We start from the raw sequence: 14,044 nt of genomic DNA, 5'->3' as shown, positions 1-14,044 counted from the left end.
TCTCAACTCTCTTTCTCATTGACTTATGATAGTTTTGTCGTGGGATGAATTTATATATTTTTTTTTCTCAATTCTACGTATTTACTTTTGATTTGAATTTATATGTTCTTTTTCTCAACTCTTTGAATTTATATGTGGTTGTGGTGCAAATATAGGATGTAAATTTTGCTATCTGAGGCTTGAAAAAAATCACAGAAGGCTTTTGTGGCTTCTAATTTGCTCTTGCAAGAGGCACAAAATAAGGACAATATCACTTCCATTAGTCATTTAGGTCTCATTGGTAGTACAGATTAAGTCAACCCTGTATATATAATGTGCACTTGGAATCAAGAAAAAAAAAATGAAAAAGAAGCCAATTGGACCTGTACTTGGAATCCATCAAAAGGATTGTCATTCCTCTTTGTACATGTGTGCAAAAAGTGAAATCGATTTTTGAATTTTGTAATGTATTATTTCGATGTCCAACTTAGGCATGGCATGTTTCCCTATTTCCATATGGGTGATAAGGACTTTCTGTATTGCTACCATTTATTTGAATTTTTAGTGAAATAGAAAGTCAAGTTCTTAGGGAATATTTCTTGTATATAAGAACCCTTAACTATGTTGGCTCTCCCTGGTTTTAAAACTATTTGAATACATATATATCTAATATTTTATCACTGTTTCAAGAAAGTTCCTCTTTGCCCTCAGGTTTTCTAATGCACAAAGTGTAGTGATTTTATCTTCTTTGTTTTTGACATATTTATAGAACTCTCTATTGCTTCAGTTGGAATTTAAATCATTGTTTTCAATAAGACAAAAATAAGCTAATATGGCCAGAATAAGAAATTTTGCAATACATGGAGTCTTGGCACACTGAGATTTTGGCTAACTTGAGTTTTCTTTACCAAGGTTTTGGTTTATGGCATTGAAACAAATTATATGGACCATTGCTATTTACTCAAAATCACCAAACTACAAAAACAAAACCCATCATATAATATAAGTACCCATGAATGCATTTTCATTGTAGGTAATTAAATTTTTATCTCCTTGAGCTCTTCTCATTTGCTTGATATCCAATTGGACCATATAATCTGGATTTTAATTGTTCGAGAAGACCCATCTTTGTTGCTATCATCACCTACACCAACTTCTTGTTTAATATAGTGACAAGTATATATATATATATATATATATATATATATATAGATATATATATATATAGATATATATTTTCTTGGCAACAATTAATTGGAATGTAAATCTTGATAACTTTATATAAATTGTAACACAATTTATCAATATTGTTTTGTTTTTTCTTTTTTCTGTTACTACTTGATGAAAGTTTTAATCTAATCTTAAATTAAAAGGGATACAAAAATGATACAGAAAATTCACACCATCACTAACGGAAAATTTCACACTCCACTAAAAAGAAATGAAAAATTTTATGTAAAAAAAATAAAATTAAAACGGATGCCTCCAAAGATGCCTTGGCTTTGGGTGGTGCCAATTTGCTTGTTGGACATAGGAAGCACACCCTTAACAACACCTATATGCCCATCTTCAAGGGTCGCCCTATTGCTTCCATTCATTGAAAAATGACAATCAACAAAATAATCAACCTGCAAAAACACAAACGCAATAGGAAAAGCTAAGGTGTTATCACTTGCAAAATTTAAAAATTTTTACACTAATTAGCTTGAATGAATTCACATATTAACAATAAGTTCTTCCCAAGAAAACCTAAACTTGGAAACTCAAGGAACCAACCCCAAAAACTTAACACTTCCTGCTATGTTCCAAGGAGCCAAAAGTAAATTTAGGGCTTTGCTTCTACTTAACATCATGTTCATCTAACAATTCTAATATCAAAATCAAAACATGCAAATCTTCTGGCCATGATAGTGTAGGATCATCAAGATCGATATTAAGTGTAGAATGAATGGGTAAAATTGCTATAAAAATTCTTATGCAAATTATTTCATCTGTTATGAACAAGTGGAAGGGTACACGCTCGTATAAGCAGTAACATAATAAATAAGGAACAACCTACAACTTGGTACTACTTTGCAAAAAGGAAAAAACAGAAACACAAAGAAATGAAAAATATATAAGCAATAGAAAGGAAGCCCTCAAAGATGAGAATGTTAACCTAGGTTGCATGTAAAATGAAACAATACCCTAAAGTTCTCACATTTGATTTAGAAGAAGCAACACCTATAGGTTGTTGATTAGTTGCATTAGTGTGGATGTCCTCATGCATCTCTGGTGCCTAACAATAAATTATCATTCAGTCTAAATGAGATTTCACTAAAGCAATAAAGAACACAAAAATCTGAGAATGCATGATAGAAAAAATTGGAAATGGCAGGAAAAAGGGTAAAAGAATTCCATGCCATGTCATGCATGCAAGGAGAATGAGAACTTAAAGAAAAGAAATCCTTTTGGTTGCTGAGATATCTAGGAACAGGAAAACCAAATTTGAAACTTGCATTAGATAATTCAATGGGTAAATAAAAGAAAATGCCAAATATGGATGCATGCAATTAAAGAGAACGTGTATCAGAATTTAAAAATAAATTAGAAATATTTGCTTGGTTGGTAAGAAAACAAAGGTAAAACAATAGAGAACTCAGAAACTTGCAAAGGCAAATTCAAAGACAAAATCTATGCTTATTTTCCTACAAGAAAACAATATCATGGATAAATAAAAGACAATATCAAATATTGATTCATATAAATAACGAATAATCTGAATTGAAAAAAAAAAAAAAAAAAAAAAGAAAATAGGGATCAATAACTAATTAACGAATAATCCTGCATACAATAGCTAATTCAACAATAACCTTTTCATTTATTTTCTTAATAATTTATCAGATGAAAAACACTGTAAAAGTTTAAAACTTTTTCTTAACAAATGTTTTTCTTCTCACTTAGCAAATTGAAGCATGAATTTATTAAGTATGCTTGAAGCCTTAAAAGTGTAGCATCCTAAATATCTAGTGACATCAGAAATTTAGCAAAGCCACTCTAGCATCCTTCAAAAAATAGTTTTAGGGATCTCATCGCCTCTAGTAACTACATATTGCGAATCATCCATAAAAATCAAGCAAATAAGCAATTCAAATAGCATGGTCCCTGATTCCTATTAAAAACATATGAGAATGAGCACGGTGGAAGATCTAAGGCCATATAAACCCATTCACCAAGCTTAAATAACAGTGCATGAATCATTGCATCAGAAAATTAACTAAAAAAATTAGTAGTAACTAGAAATTCTAACAATCCATGGCTTCAATTAAGCATAATCCAAAATAAACAATAAGAGTGCAAAAAAGAATAACCATCCACAAAAAAAAAACCTTATGTTAATTTATTAAGCCCTAATTTTTCAATAATGAATCCAAAAACATAAATGCCAAAATTTCCCCCCCTTTTTCCCTTCCTCTCTCATCCACCGAACAACTAGCGACACATCCTTAACACACTCCATATGTCATTATCCAACTACATCCAATTTCATCAACATATAAAAAACAAACCAAAATAAATAAAATAAATAACAACAACAAAACAAAATCACAAAATGAACCATACAAGCATAATCGAATAGCTACAGAAAAAGATATTCACCTGTTGGTGGTGATGAAGAGAGAGACTAACAACTAGAGCCTTAGAGAGAAAACGACAGAGCACCTACAACTCCCCATGTCCCTGAATCTACACCGTGAAGTTGTGAGTTGACAATTTTCTCCATTTTCGGTCACATGAATCTTGCGATTCTGGAGGGTTTATGGGAAAAGAAGAGGTTAGCATCACGAGATTTAGGTTTCCGGGATGAGAGAAAAATGAGGCAAAAATTAGGGTTTTTCGGGTTCCGAGATGAGAGGAAGACAAGGCAGAGGTTAGGGTTTTTCGAGTTTTTTTGGGTAACTATGAATAAAAAGAAAACAAACCGTAAGGGTTTGGCTTTGAGGTTTCTGGAGAAATTTTGAGGGAAATTTCATATGTGGGGTTAGAGCAAAATGAGAGGAAGAATTTTGAGAAAGTGAAAAATTTCAGATAGTTCTCGAGTTTGAGTGGTGAGTAAGTGAAAAGAGAGAGAAATGTAATCAAAACATAAGATTTCCTATTTTCTTTTTGTTTTTTTTTTCTTAAACCTTCCCAGCAACGTGAAAGCTGACATGGAGACTAAGTGAAAGCAAAATGGGTATAAAAAGCCTCCTCAACACAAAGTGCACAAAAATTATATTATTTTGCACATAAATGGGGGAATCTTAAATTTGCAATTCTTGGGTTTCGAAAACCCAATTAGTCCTAAATGGCCAGCCCAAAACATAAGTTTCCCAGCCAAGAATCAAAATGGCCCACTTCTCAGCCACATTGCTAGTTCCACCTCCATTTCCCCGGGCCCACTTCTGTACCCATGCATAACCACTCTCAACATGTAGTCCCTAAAGCACTCTTGCTTTCAAACTTTGATTTTCAAAATTACAGCTTCCAAATAATGTTAATCCTTTAACCTTTTTTTATTCTTCCTTAGAGTTCTAGGTCACCAAAAATCCCAATTTAAATAAATTTGCTGTCATTTTTCTTTTCGACAAGCATCTTTTACAAAATTTCTTTGATTTTTAATAATTTTCCGATTTTCACGTTTTTAACAAGCATGAATAATTCTATAATTTCAATTAATGAAATTTATGGAGTTAATTTTTGCTAAAATAAACTGGGCATTGGTGGGCCCCAACATCTATGATTGATATTGAATGATTTATGTCCTACTCTATGATATGCATGCAGTTATTTTATACTTGTCCACTAACCCTATTGCCATGATAGAGCATTATTTATTTGTTGTTTAAGTACACATCCTATCTTCTCTCATTTGTTTGATCACTTTCCATTACACACTTTATCAATTGTATATCTTCGATCATTGTTTGGTATCCACGATTACTTGATCAATTGTCACACTTGCCTTAACCAAATAGTAGAGACCTAATTCTTAGAGCTTAGAGGGGTGCTATGTTCTATCACCGTACTTTCCCAATAGTTAACCTGAACTTGGACATAGACTCGATTTTTCACAGACATGTTTTTCCTTTAAGAGTCACATTTAGGGTTTTTTTTTCTTATTATTTTTCCCTTTAAAAATAAAACAAAAATAAGTGGTGACTCCAAAAAATTTTCAAAAATTAATTTTCAAAAAAAAAAAAAAAATGAGTCTTGCTATTCGAGTTGGAATGCATGCGGAAAAATGTGGGGTCCATATTTTGCTATAAAGATATCTAGCTAATCAATCGAGATTTTTAATATAAGGTATAACATATTTTAATAATCTTAGAAAGCTATGAATGGTTTTCAAATCTTTTAGTGTATCTAGGAAGTTGTTAAATTTGTTGTACTAGAATTAAGGTTCTTTTGGCAATTTAAAGGTTCCACTACAATATCTAAAAGTTTTTCATCATCACTATTTGTTAGAGCTAAAAGTGTGTCTACCCTTCCTATTTGGCTTGCATCAGTTTAGACTATCTTACATTCACTTTCTAAGGGTAAGTGTAATGTCAGAAGATGCTTTACACATTCCTTTATTTTTTGTATGAATTTAATATCATCTTAGTTAAAATATTTTTGGCTTGTGTTTTTGGTTTTGTTATAAATAGGTCTAGCTAATGAACTAAGATTTTCAATATAAGGTTTAACATGATTTAACAATCCTAGAAAGCTTTGAAGAGTTTTCAAATCTTATAGTTTATTTGGGATGCTATTGATTTTCTGTACTATATTGTTTTATAATAATGTAAATATGATAGAAGCAAAACCTATAGAAGTAGACTATTTGTTAGGATGAAAATGGGAACTACCCCAGATAAATAAACCAACAATAAGATATTCAATCTTTAGTAGATTATATGAAAACAAGGATAAGAGTGCTAACATAATTTTTTCAAATTACAAAACTATAAATATTGAGATAAAGTCAAATAGTGAGATAGAAATAATGTAGCCACAATAAAAGAAATATTTTACTAAATATAGAAGCAATAGAAAACCTATATATAAATTTAGAGCTAGTTAACATAATGCTAGATGACTTTAGTGATCCAACATTATAAATCGAACAAATAGACAAAGAAAATTTTACTAACATAATGTGTGAAAATTCTACAAGTGAATAGATAATTGAACAATTTATAAGACCAATTTGATTAAAAGACTCGTAGATATAGAGACAATAAATCAATTTATTATTTAACCAAAAATTGAAGAAAAGCCAAAAACAATTCTAAAAGAATTAATAAATATGGAAAAGGAAGAAAATAAAGAAGAATATGTAAATGTAAAAACCAAAATATTAAGGTATAGTAAACCAAAAGGACCTCAGTGTAAAATAAAAATAGAACCTTCTAAGTGTTCTTCTTAATGATTATTTCTAAATCTTTCCTTAAATTATAAGTGTTTGTTTTAGTTTCTAAAAGTTGTATAAGGTTTTTTCTAAGTTTAAAGAAGTTTTCTTTAGTTGATTTTTTTCTTTTCTAGTGATTTTCTTCCTTTTCTATGATGATACAAAAATTTTCTTTTACTTCACTATGATAATCATCTAAACTATACATACTTGAGTTTTCATTATAAAAATCTAGTTAGCTGGTAAGTTCTTCTTTGCTTTCTCTTTGATTCTCTTTTATTAGGATAATTTTTGGTTGAGTTTTTCAACTTTGTCCTCTTGGAGGTTTTTTAAGTTCAAGATATTCTAGCATTATATGGCCTTTTTACCACAAATTGCCTGTATAGTAGGAAGATTGAGCCGGTACACCTAGAGTCTTTAGTATGTCCTTGAAAGATTTAGTGATGCTTACTAGATCTTTGATTCAAATGAGATGAAATCCACTAGTGGGTATGTTTTTACCCTTAAAGGAGGTACAGTTTTTTGGAAGTTTACCAAGAAAACTTGCATTACTCAGTTTAATATGGAAGCTAAGTTTATTGCTTTAAAGAAAGCAAGTTTTGAGGTTGAGTAACTTAGAAACCTCTTAGTCGACATCCCTTCATGGATGAAACTGACACCATTTGTGTCTATGTGTTGTGTTAGCCAAGATATGATAGCTAAGGCTATGAGTAAAATATTTAATGGGAAAAATGGCACATACACCAAAGGCACAATAGTGTGCCACAATTTCTTGAGATGAGAATTATATTCCTTGAACTAGTAAGGCTAAAGTTGAATTTGCTCAATCCTTCAACCAAAAAACTAAATAGGAAATTAGTTAAAGAAACATCGAGTGAAAATCTATGCCTAATATAGAATTGAAGAGTGATGGTAGCCTAACCTACTAGAATGGAGATCCCATAAAGTAGGTTCATATGGGTAATAAAAAATCACTTGTTGACTATGAGATTCTCTAACAGTGATATATGTCTAAGTGTCTATCACTAAGGTGTAGATAGAGCACATTTTTGTAATGACTGAGGATGGGTATTTACTATTAATGAATACTATATTCCTTATGGATGGTGTGTTTAATTGCAAAACACACTTGATGGATTCACCTATATATATGAGTAGAAATAGTGTTATTTCCTATAGAAACTTAGGTAGGTTTTTTAGAGCTCTCATGAATATTCATGTAGAGTGCATGACCTATTTATATCAACAGGTCATATACAACTGAAGTTAAGAAACCAATGTGAATGATAAGTTCCTTGAATTACATAAAGAAACATTAGTTCATAGAAATTTAATTTCACCAATTTTCTTTGACTTAATCATTATTTATCATAAGGTTGGTTCATAGCCAATAGGCACTAATATTGATGGATTGGATTCTAGTTTTCCTCCATCCATTTCCTTCTTCCCTCATACACTCTATAGGGGATTGTTGGAAGAGTGTTTGAGTGAAAAAACAAAAGGTGCCAATCCCACATTGGAAAGGGATGGAAACCTTTTGGGTTTACATTATTTCTCGCTTCCTTAGCCTCTTAGACTTTTGGAAAAGGAAGAGGGAGATTCATGTGCCTAGGAGGCTTAAGACTATTCTAGTGAAATTTTGAGTGGCTTGGTCTAGAAAACCTTAGTGTGTGTGTGCATCTCATGTAGGGGAACACCCCCCTGCATACGAACACACGAGTCCAACAGTTTTTTTTACAAATTTAGAATATTTTTTATTTAATTTTAACTCTAATCCATTTTTACTTGGTCTTTCTCAGTTGGGCCAAGTCTTCCCAATTAGAGGAGAGATCAAGTAAAGGAAGGTTGAACTGGAAATTCAGAACATGCTTTGATTAAATCTAATTGATTTAATTGATTTTTTTATTATTATTATTGTGTTGTGGTCATTCGGCCTTTGTAGGGGAGTCTAATTTGACTCAACCTATATATAAAAGCCCTTGCACCCCTTAAAGTTATCATTCAATCTTTGAGATGTTCTTCTATCCTCCCTATATCCTATTTCTACTGCTTCCTGCATCCTTGCCAACCCATACTAGCAAAGCAGTCCTTTCCGGAGATCGATCTGTTGCTCCACTCATTCACTAGTAAAGTACTACCATACATAGAGATCGACTTGCTGCACCCTTCATTGAGCTCCATCTTCTACTGTCATCTTCTATGTTTTACTGCAATCACTACCATCTGTGCCTAGTGTAGCCATAAATTTGCCGCATCCGAGCCAACCATAGTAGCACTCTCTTTTCAAGTTCTCTATAATCTTCCCCTTCCTAAACAACTTCAAAATCTTGAGTTGTATTGTATACCTCCCCAACAGAGTGCACCTAAGACAAGGTTTCAACTGTTGTAGTTTAGAGGTAGAACAATATCGATTCCCTTGTGCAGCAATTCCCTTCTACTTTAAATACAATGCTTTGTCACGTCTCAATCACTTTAATCCTATAAGTACCCTATTTCTAGTTTTGTTTTGTTTATTGTTTGGCTGGTTGTGGCCTTAGTTAAGTTGTTTAAGATTAAATTCTTAGATTTTATCCAACAAAAATAACTAAGAGATTGCATAAATCTTGAAAACAGGCTTGCTGCAAACATGATATTGGGTCTTGTTACAATGAGGCACAAAAGTTCCAACCAATTCATTCTATGTAGGCAGTAGTTTACATTACTTTGAAGGGTTTGTAATTAATAAAATAGCTAGAATATAAGCCAAACAGAAAAAAGTAATATACATGCAGGAATCTCAGCTTATTTCATCCCCATGACCAAGCAATTCTCCCAATGTAATCATGGAAAATGGTTTTGACAAAGGTGGCCACTGGTTTGAGAGCTTCTGATAAACTTGTTCCATAGTTGGCCGACATTGGGGATTAGCATGCAAGCAAGCAAATGCTATCTTCACAATGTGGACCACTTCCTCAGAGACCTGATGCAAGTGTGGTGAAAGCCGATGATCTAACACATCCATCAACAGTAAATGGTAGACCCTTGATGGTGATGATGATGATGAGGCCATTGATAGTAAAGATGAAACAAGCTCACCAGGATGCCTTCCCATAATCACTTCCAATGTTACCACTCCAAAGCTGTAGACATCACTTTTAGTATCGACCCTTGCTGTGTAAGCAAGTTCTACAAAAAAAGAAAAAAGAAACCTGATCAGTTCTCATACTCTATTCTGCTAGCAATTGTAAAGTGGTCATTACAAATTATAGCCCAACAAAAATATTATTCTTTAGTAAAAACTATTACTTTACAAATCCAGAAATGTCTGGTGGAACTTGATCCATACTCATGAGCTGCAAAAAAGGACTAGTAGTTAGTTGGGCTTGCACTTATTTAGGCCTATAGCATTATATAGGCTTATAATCTAAATCCAAACGTTTTGAAAATGGGGTGTTGTTAGACCCTGCATTAAAAATGTAGAAAGAAACTGAAGTAACAAAGGTTAATTAGTAAATCTAGCGTAATGTAGGGTGCAGAAAATTGGCATGTCGCCAATCAGGGAAAAAGGACACCTACAATTTTCCCACATGTAACAGAAAGCACAATTAGAAAATTCAAAACTGGGCAATTTTTAGATGTAACGCATAAAGAAAAATCACCTGGAGCAGTGTATCCGGAAGTGCCTGCAAATGAAGTCCAATTGGATGAGTCGGACTTTAAAAGCCTAGCTGTACCAAAGTCAGAAATATGGGCTTCATATTCAGAATCCAATAGAACATTGTTGCTTGATATGTCTCGATGAATTATAGGGGGGGCGCAACCATGGTGTATATAAGACAAAGCTCTAGCCATGCCTTTAATAACATTTAGCCTCATACTCCAATCTAATTGAATCGCTTTTTCCTCGTTGGTCAGAATGCTCCCCAAGCTTCCCCTATCCATAAACTCATAAACCAGAAATGAGTGTTTTGCACTAGAACAGGAACCATAAAACTTCACAATGTTGCGGTGCCGTATCGCTGCCAAAGCTTGAATCTCACTTTCGAAAGCTTTCAAATCAGCCATTTCATTATTTTGTGTTGAGCGCAGGCGTTTGACGGCAACAACTCTACCTGTTGGTAGATTAGCCTTGTAAACATCTCCATGTCCTCCAGTGCCAATGCAATTTTTGGGGTTGAAGTCCTCAGTTGCCTGAATGATGTCTTCATATGACACTTCCCCATCATGACCCCATATTGCAAATAGATCTTCAATATGTGCCTCTGCATTTTTCACCTTTTTGTCCCTTAATCTTCGGCAAAGGAAATGGGTTCCAATGGCCGAAAATATAAGCAATGGAGTGCTCAAAATAAGAACTAGAATCCAAACAGAAAATTTGTTCTTCCTCCTTCCACCAGTTCTGCATGTCTTGAGAGTAGTGAGGTTGCCACACAAACCTTTGTTATTTGTGAAAGCCTCAAATGGAGCTTCTCGGAAGGCTTTGATGCTGGGAACAGGACCCTCCAGTTGATTGTAGGATATATCAACAGATGTCAAGCTTAGCAAATCATTGAAAGTAGATGGGATGGACCCAAAGAGCTTGTTGTGAGAGAGATTCAATGTTTCCAAGCTTTGCAATTCTCCAATCTGTACGGGTATCTCTTCAGTTAACAAATTTTGACTTAGATCGAGATTTTGAAGACGATGTATGTTGCCAATCTCAGGAGGAATGCTTTCACCAAAATTATTATTACTCAAATTCAAGTAAAATAATTTCGAGCATTCCTCCAGTTGTTCGGGAATTGAGCCACTCAAATTGTTCAATGCAACGTCAAAAAACGCAAGATCAGATAGCTTCCCTATCTCCGAAGGAACCTGGCCTGAAAGTTTGTTGTCACTAAGACTGAGATTGAATAATGACGTTAAATTTGCAAGCTCTTTTGGGATCCCCCCAACTAAATGATTTGAAGAGAGGTCAAGTAATTGTAATTGAGTTGCTTCCCCAAGTTCGGCTGGAATTGCACCAGAAATATTGTTATGAGAGATTTTCATGCTTGTCAGGCTGTGACACCGGCCCCATCTCTTAGAAAGCTCCCCGTACAATTTGTTGTAACTCAAATCAATATAATTCAAATTTGGATATATACCAAAATCTTCTGATACGTTACTTTCGAGTTGGTTTCTATCCAGTCTGAGTCTGAACAAGCTAGTACAATTTCTCAAGCTACTTGGGATTGGGCCAGTGAAATGGTTGCCTACTGCTGAAAAGTTTTCAAGCATTCCACCCAAACATATCTGTTGTGGCAAATAACCAATGAATTTGTTGTCACTCAATTGCAATTCTTTCAAATGTGTGACATTGTTCATCTCTGGAGGAATGGGGCCACTGAGTTTGTTATCAGCAAGATATAGGTAACTTAAGTTCCTCAAGTTTCCTATAGAAGGAGGAATTGAACCTGTGAAACTATTATTCGATAACTCAAGATCACTAAGAGATCTCAGTAATCCGACTTCTTGAGGAATAGGACCAAACAAGTGGTTATCAAAAAGAAGCAAAGTGGCTAAGTTGGTCAAGTTTCCTATTGAAGTAGGGATTAAACCAGTGAGATTGTTACTAGAGAAATCAAGTTCATTAAGAGATCTTAACAATCCAACTTCTTGAGGAATAGAACCAGATAAGCAGTTATCAGAAAGATACAATGTAGTTAAGTAGATCAAATTTCCAAAGGAAGAAGGAATTGAACCAATGAGATTGTTATCTGAGAAGTCAAGATCGTTAAGAGATTTTAGCAATCCAATTCCTTGAGGAATGGGGCCACTAAGATTGTTATCATTAAGGTACAAGGTCATTAACTTTCCTAATTTTACTATGGAAGATGGAATTGAACCAAACAGATGATTGTTAGACAACTCAAGATCATTTAGAGATATCAACAATCCAACTTCTTGAGGAATGAAACCTGAAAGTTTATTATCATAAAGGTACAAATTGGTCAATTGACTCAAGTTTCCTATGGAAGGAGGAATTGAACCTATGAGAATGTTATCCGACAGTTGCATTTCATTAAGAGAAGTCAAAAATCCAATTTCTTGGGGTATAGAACCAGAAAGGTGGTTATCAAAAAGGTGCAAAATTGTCAAGTTGACCAAATTTCCTATGGAAGAAGGGATTGAACCATTGAGATTATTACCCGAGAAATCAAGTTCATGAAGAGATCTTAAAAATCCGACTTCATAAGGAATGGAACCATAAAGATGGTTATCAAAAAGGTGCAAAAGGGTTAAGTTAGTCAGGTTTCCTATAGAAGTTGGGATTAAACCAATGAGATTGTTACTTGATAAGTCAAGCCCATTTAGGGATCTCAACAATCCAACTTCTTGAGGAATGAAACCAGAAAGCTTATTGTGATGAAGGTATAAAATGGTTAAGTTGACCAAATTTCCTATGGAAAAAGGGATTGAACCATCAAGATTATTATCCGCGAAGTCAAGATCATTAAGTGATCTTAATAATCCCACTTCATAAGGAATGGAACCATAAAGATGGTTATGAAAAAGGTGCAAAAGGGTTAAGTTGGTCAAGTTTCCTATAGAAGTTGGGATTAAACTAGTGAGATTGTTACTCGACAAGTCGAACATATTTAAGGATCTCAACAATCCAACTTCTTGAGGAATGGAACCAGAAAGCATATTGCCATAAAGGTATAACTTGGTTAAGTTGCCCAAATTTCCTATAGAAGTTGGAATTATACCTGTCAAGTTATTGGACGCCAATGCCAGAACACTCAAAGACCTCATCAACAAGCCAACTTCTACAGGTATATGGCCAGTGAAGTGATTGAAACTCAAGTCAACAAAGGTGGCTTTGGAAAGGTTACTTATGTGAGAGGGGATACTTCCATAGAGTGAGTTGTTATAAAGATTGAGGGTGAGTAGGTTGGGAAGCGATGAGAAATTGAGACTGTGGAGCGTACCTCTCAAACCCGAACTATGAAGATGTAAAGACGTCACACCTCCAGAATTATGACAAACAACCCCAACCCAGTTGTTGCAAGGACTGCCCCAAACCAAGAAGACAGAAATGACTGACTTCGATTATTAAGACTGGCTTTCCATGTGAGAAGAGCTTCTGCTTCCTTCAGTTCTCCAGCAGCAGCTGCCAAAGAAATTGGGAAAGAAGCATACACGTGTGATGAAGAATAAAGGGAGCTAACAAAGATCACAAAGAAGAAGAAGAAAGGCATGGGAAGTTGGACAAGGAAGGAAGAACAAGATGAAGTATGAAATGGCATTACTGGATGAATGAACCGAGTGGATATAGAGTTGTTATTTAATTATAGAAGAAAGATGAAGGGAGTGGGATGTAGAGTAACTATTTAAAGAATTGAATGGGAATATTAGAATATATGGATTGTTGACTTTGAATTCCGGGTTTGTGAAGATTGACGGACCAATTATGAATGGTTTGTTCCCCACAAGATCTACATACATATCACACTCAGATTTTAACGTGTTTGATTGGGCATTCTTTCGCATGTGGTTGTTCTTATTTTTCTGCAATTTGTACATATTGGTCAAAGAAGTAGTATCAAGTTGCCATACTTTAATGTTAGTGCATGTGGGGAGGAAACTGCTTGTGGTCTCCACACGTCTAATTTAATTATTTCGTGCGGAAATTATCGACTTTGTGGAGAT

The 14,044-nt window shown here is 34.0% G+C and overlaps 1 protein-coding gene across 1 annotated transcript; it reads right to left on the bottom strand.

Moving 5' to 3' along the window:
* Positions 1–9,031: 9,031 nt before the first annotated feature.
* On the bottom strand, positions 9,032–13,640 carry LOC117924914 (probable leucine-rich repeat receptor-like protein kinase At1g35710). Its single transcript, XM_034843651.1, is given in 3 exon segments — positions 9,032–9,556; positions 10,030–13,413; positions 13,416–13,640. Coding segments are annotated over 3 exon segments (3,951 nt in total). The 5' UTR covers positions 13,594–13,640; the 3' UTR covers positions 9,032–9,167.
* Positions 13,641–14,044: the final 404 nt, after the last annotated feature.

Source organism: Vitis riparia, chromosome 11, assembly GCF_004353265.1.
Source record: "Vitis riparia cultivar Riparia Gloire de Montpellier isolate 1030 chromosome 11, EGFV_Vit.rip_1.0, whole genome shotgun sequence".
In the NCBI taxonomy this organism is placed as follows: Eukaryota; Viridiplantae; Streptophyta; class Magnoliopsida; order Vitales; family Vitaceae; genus Vitis; species Vitis riparia.
This window is presented reverse-complemented; position numbering and strand designations above follow the sequence as displayed.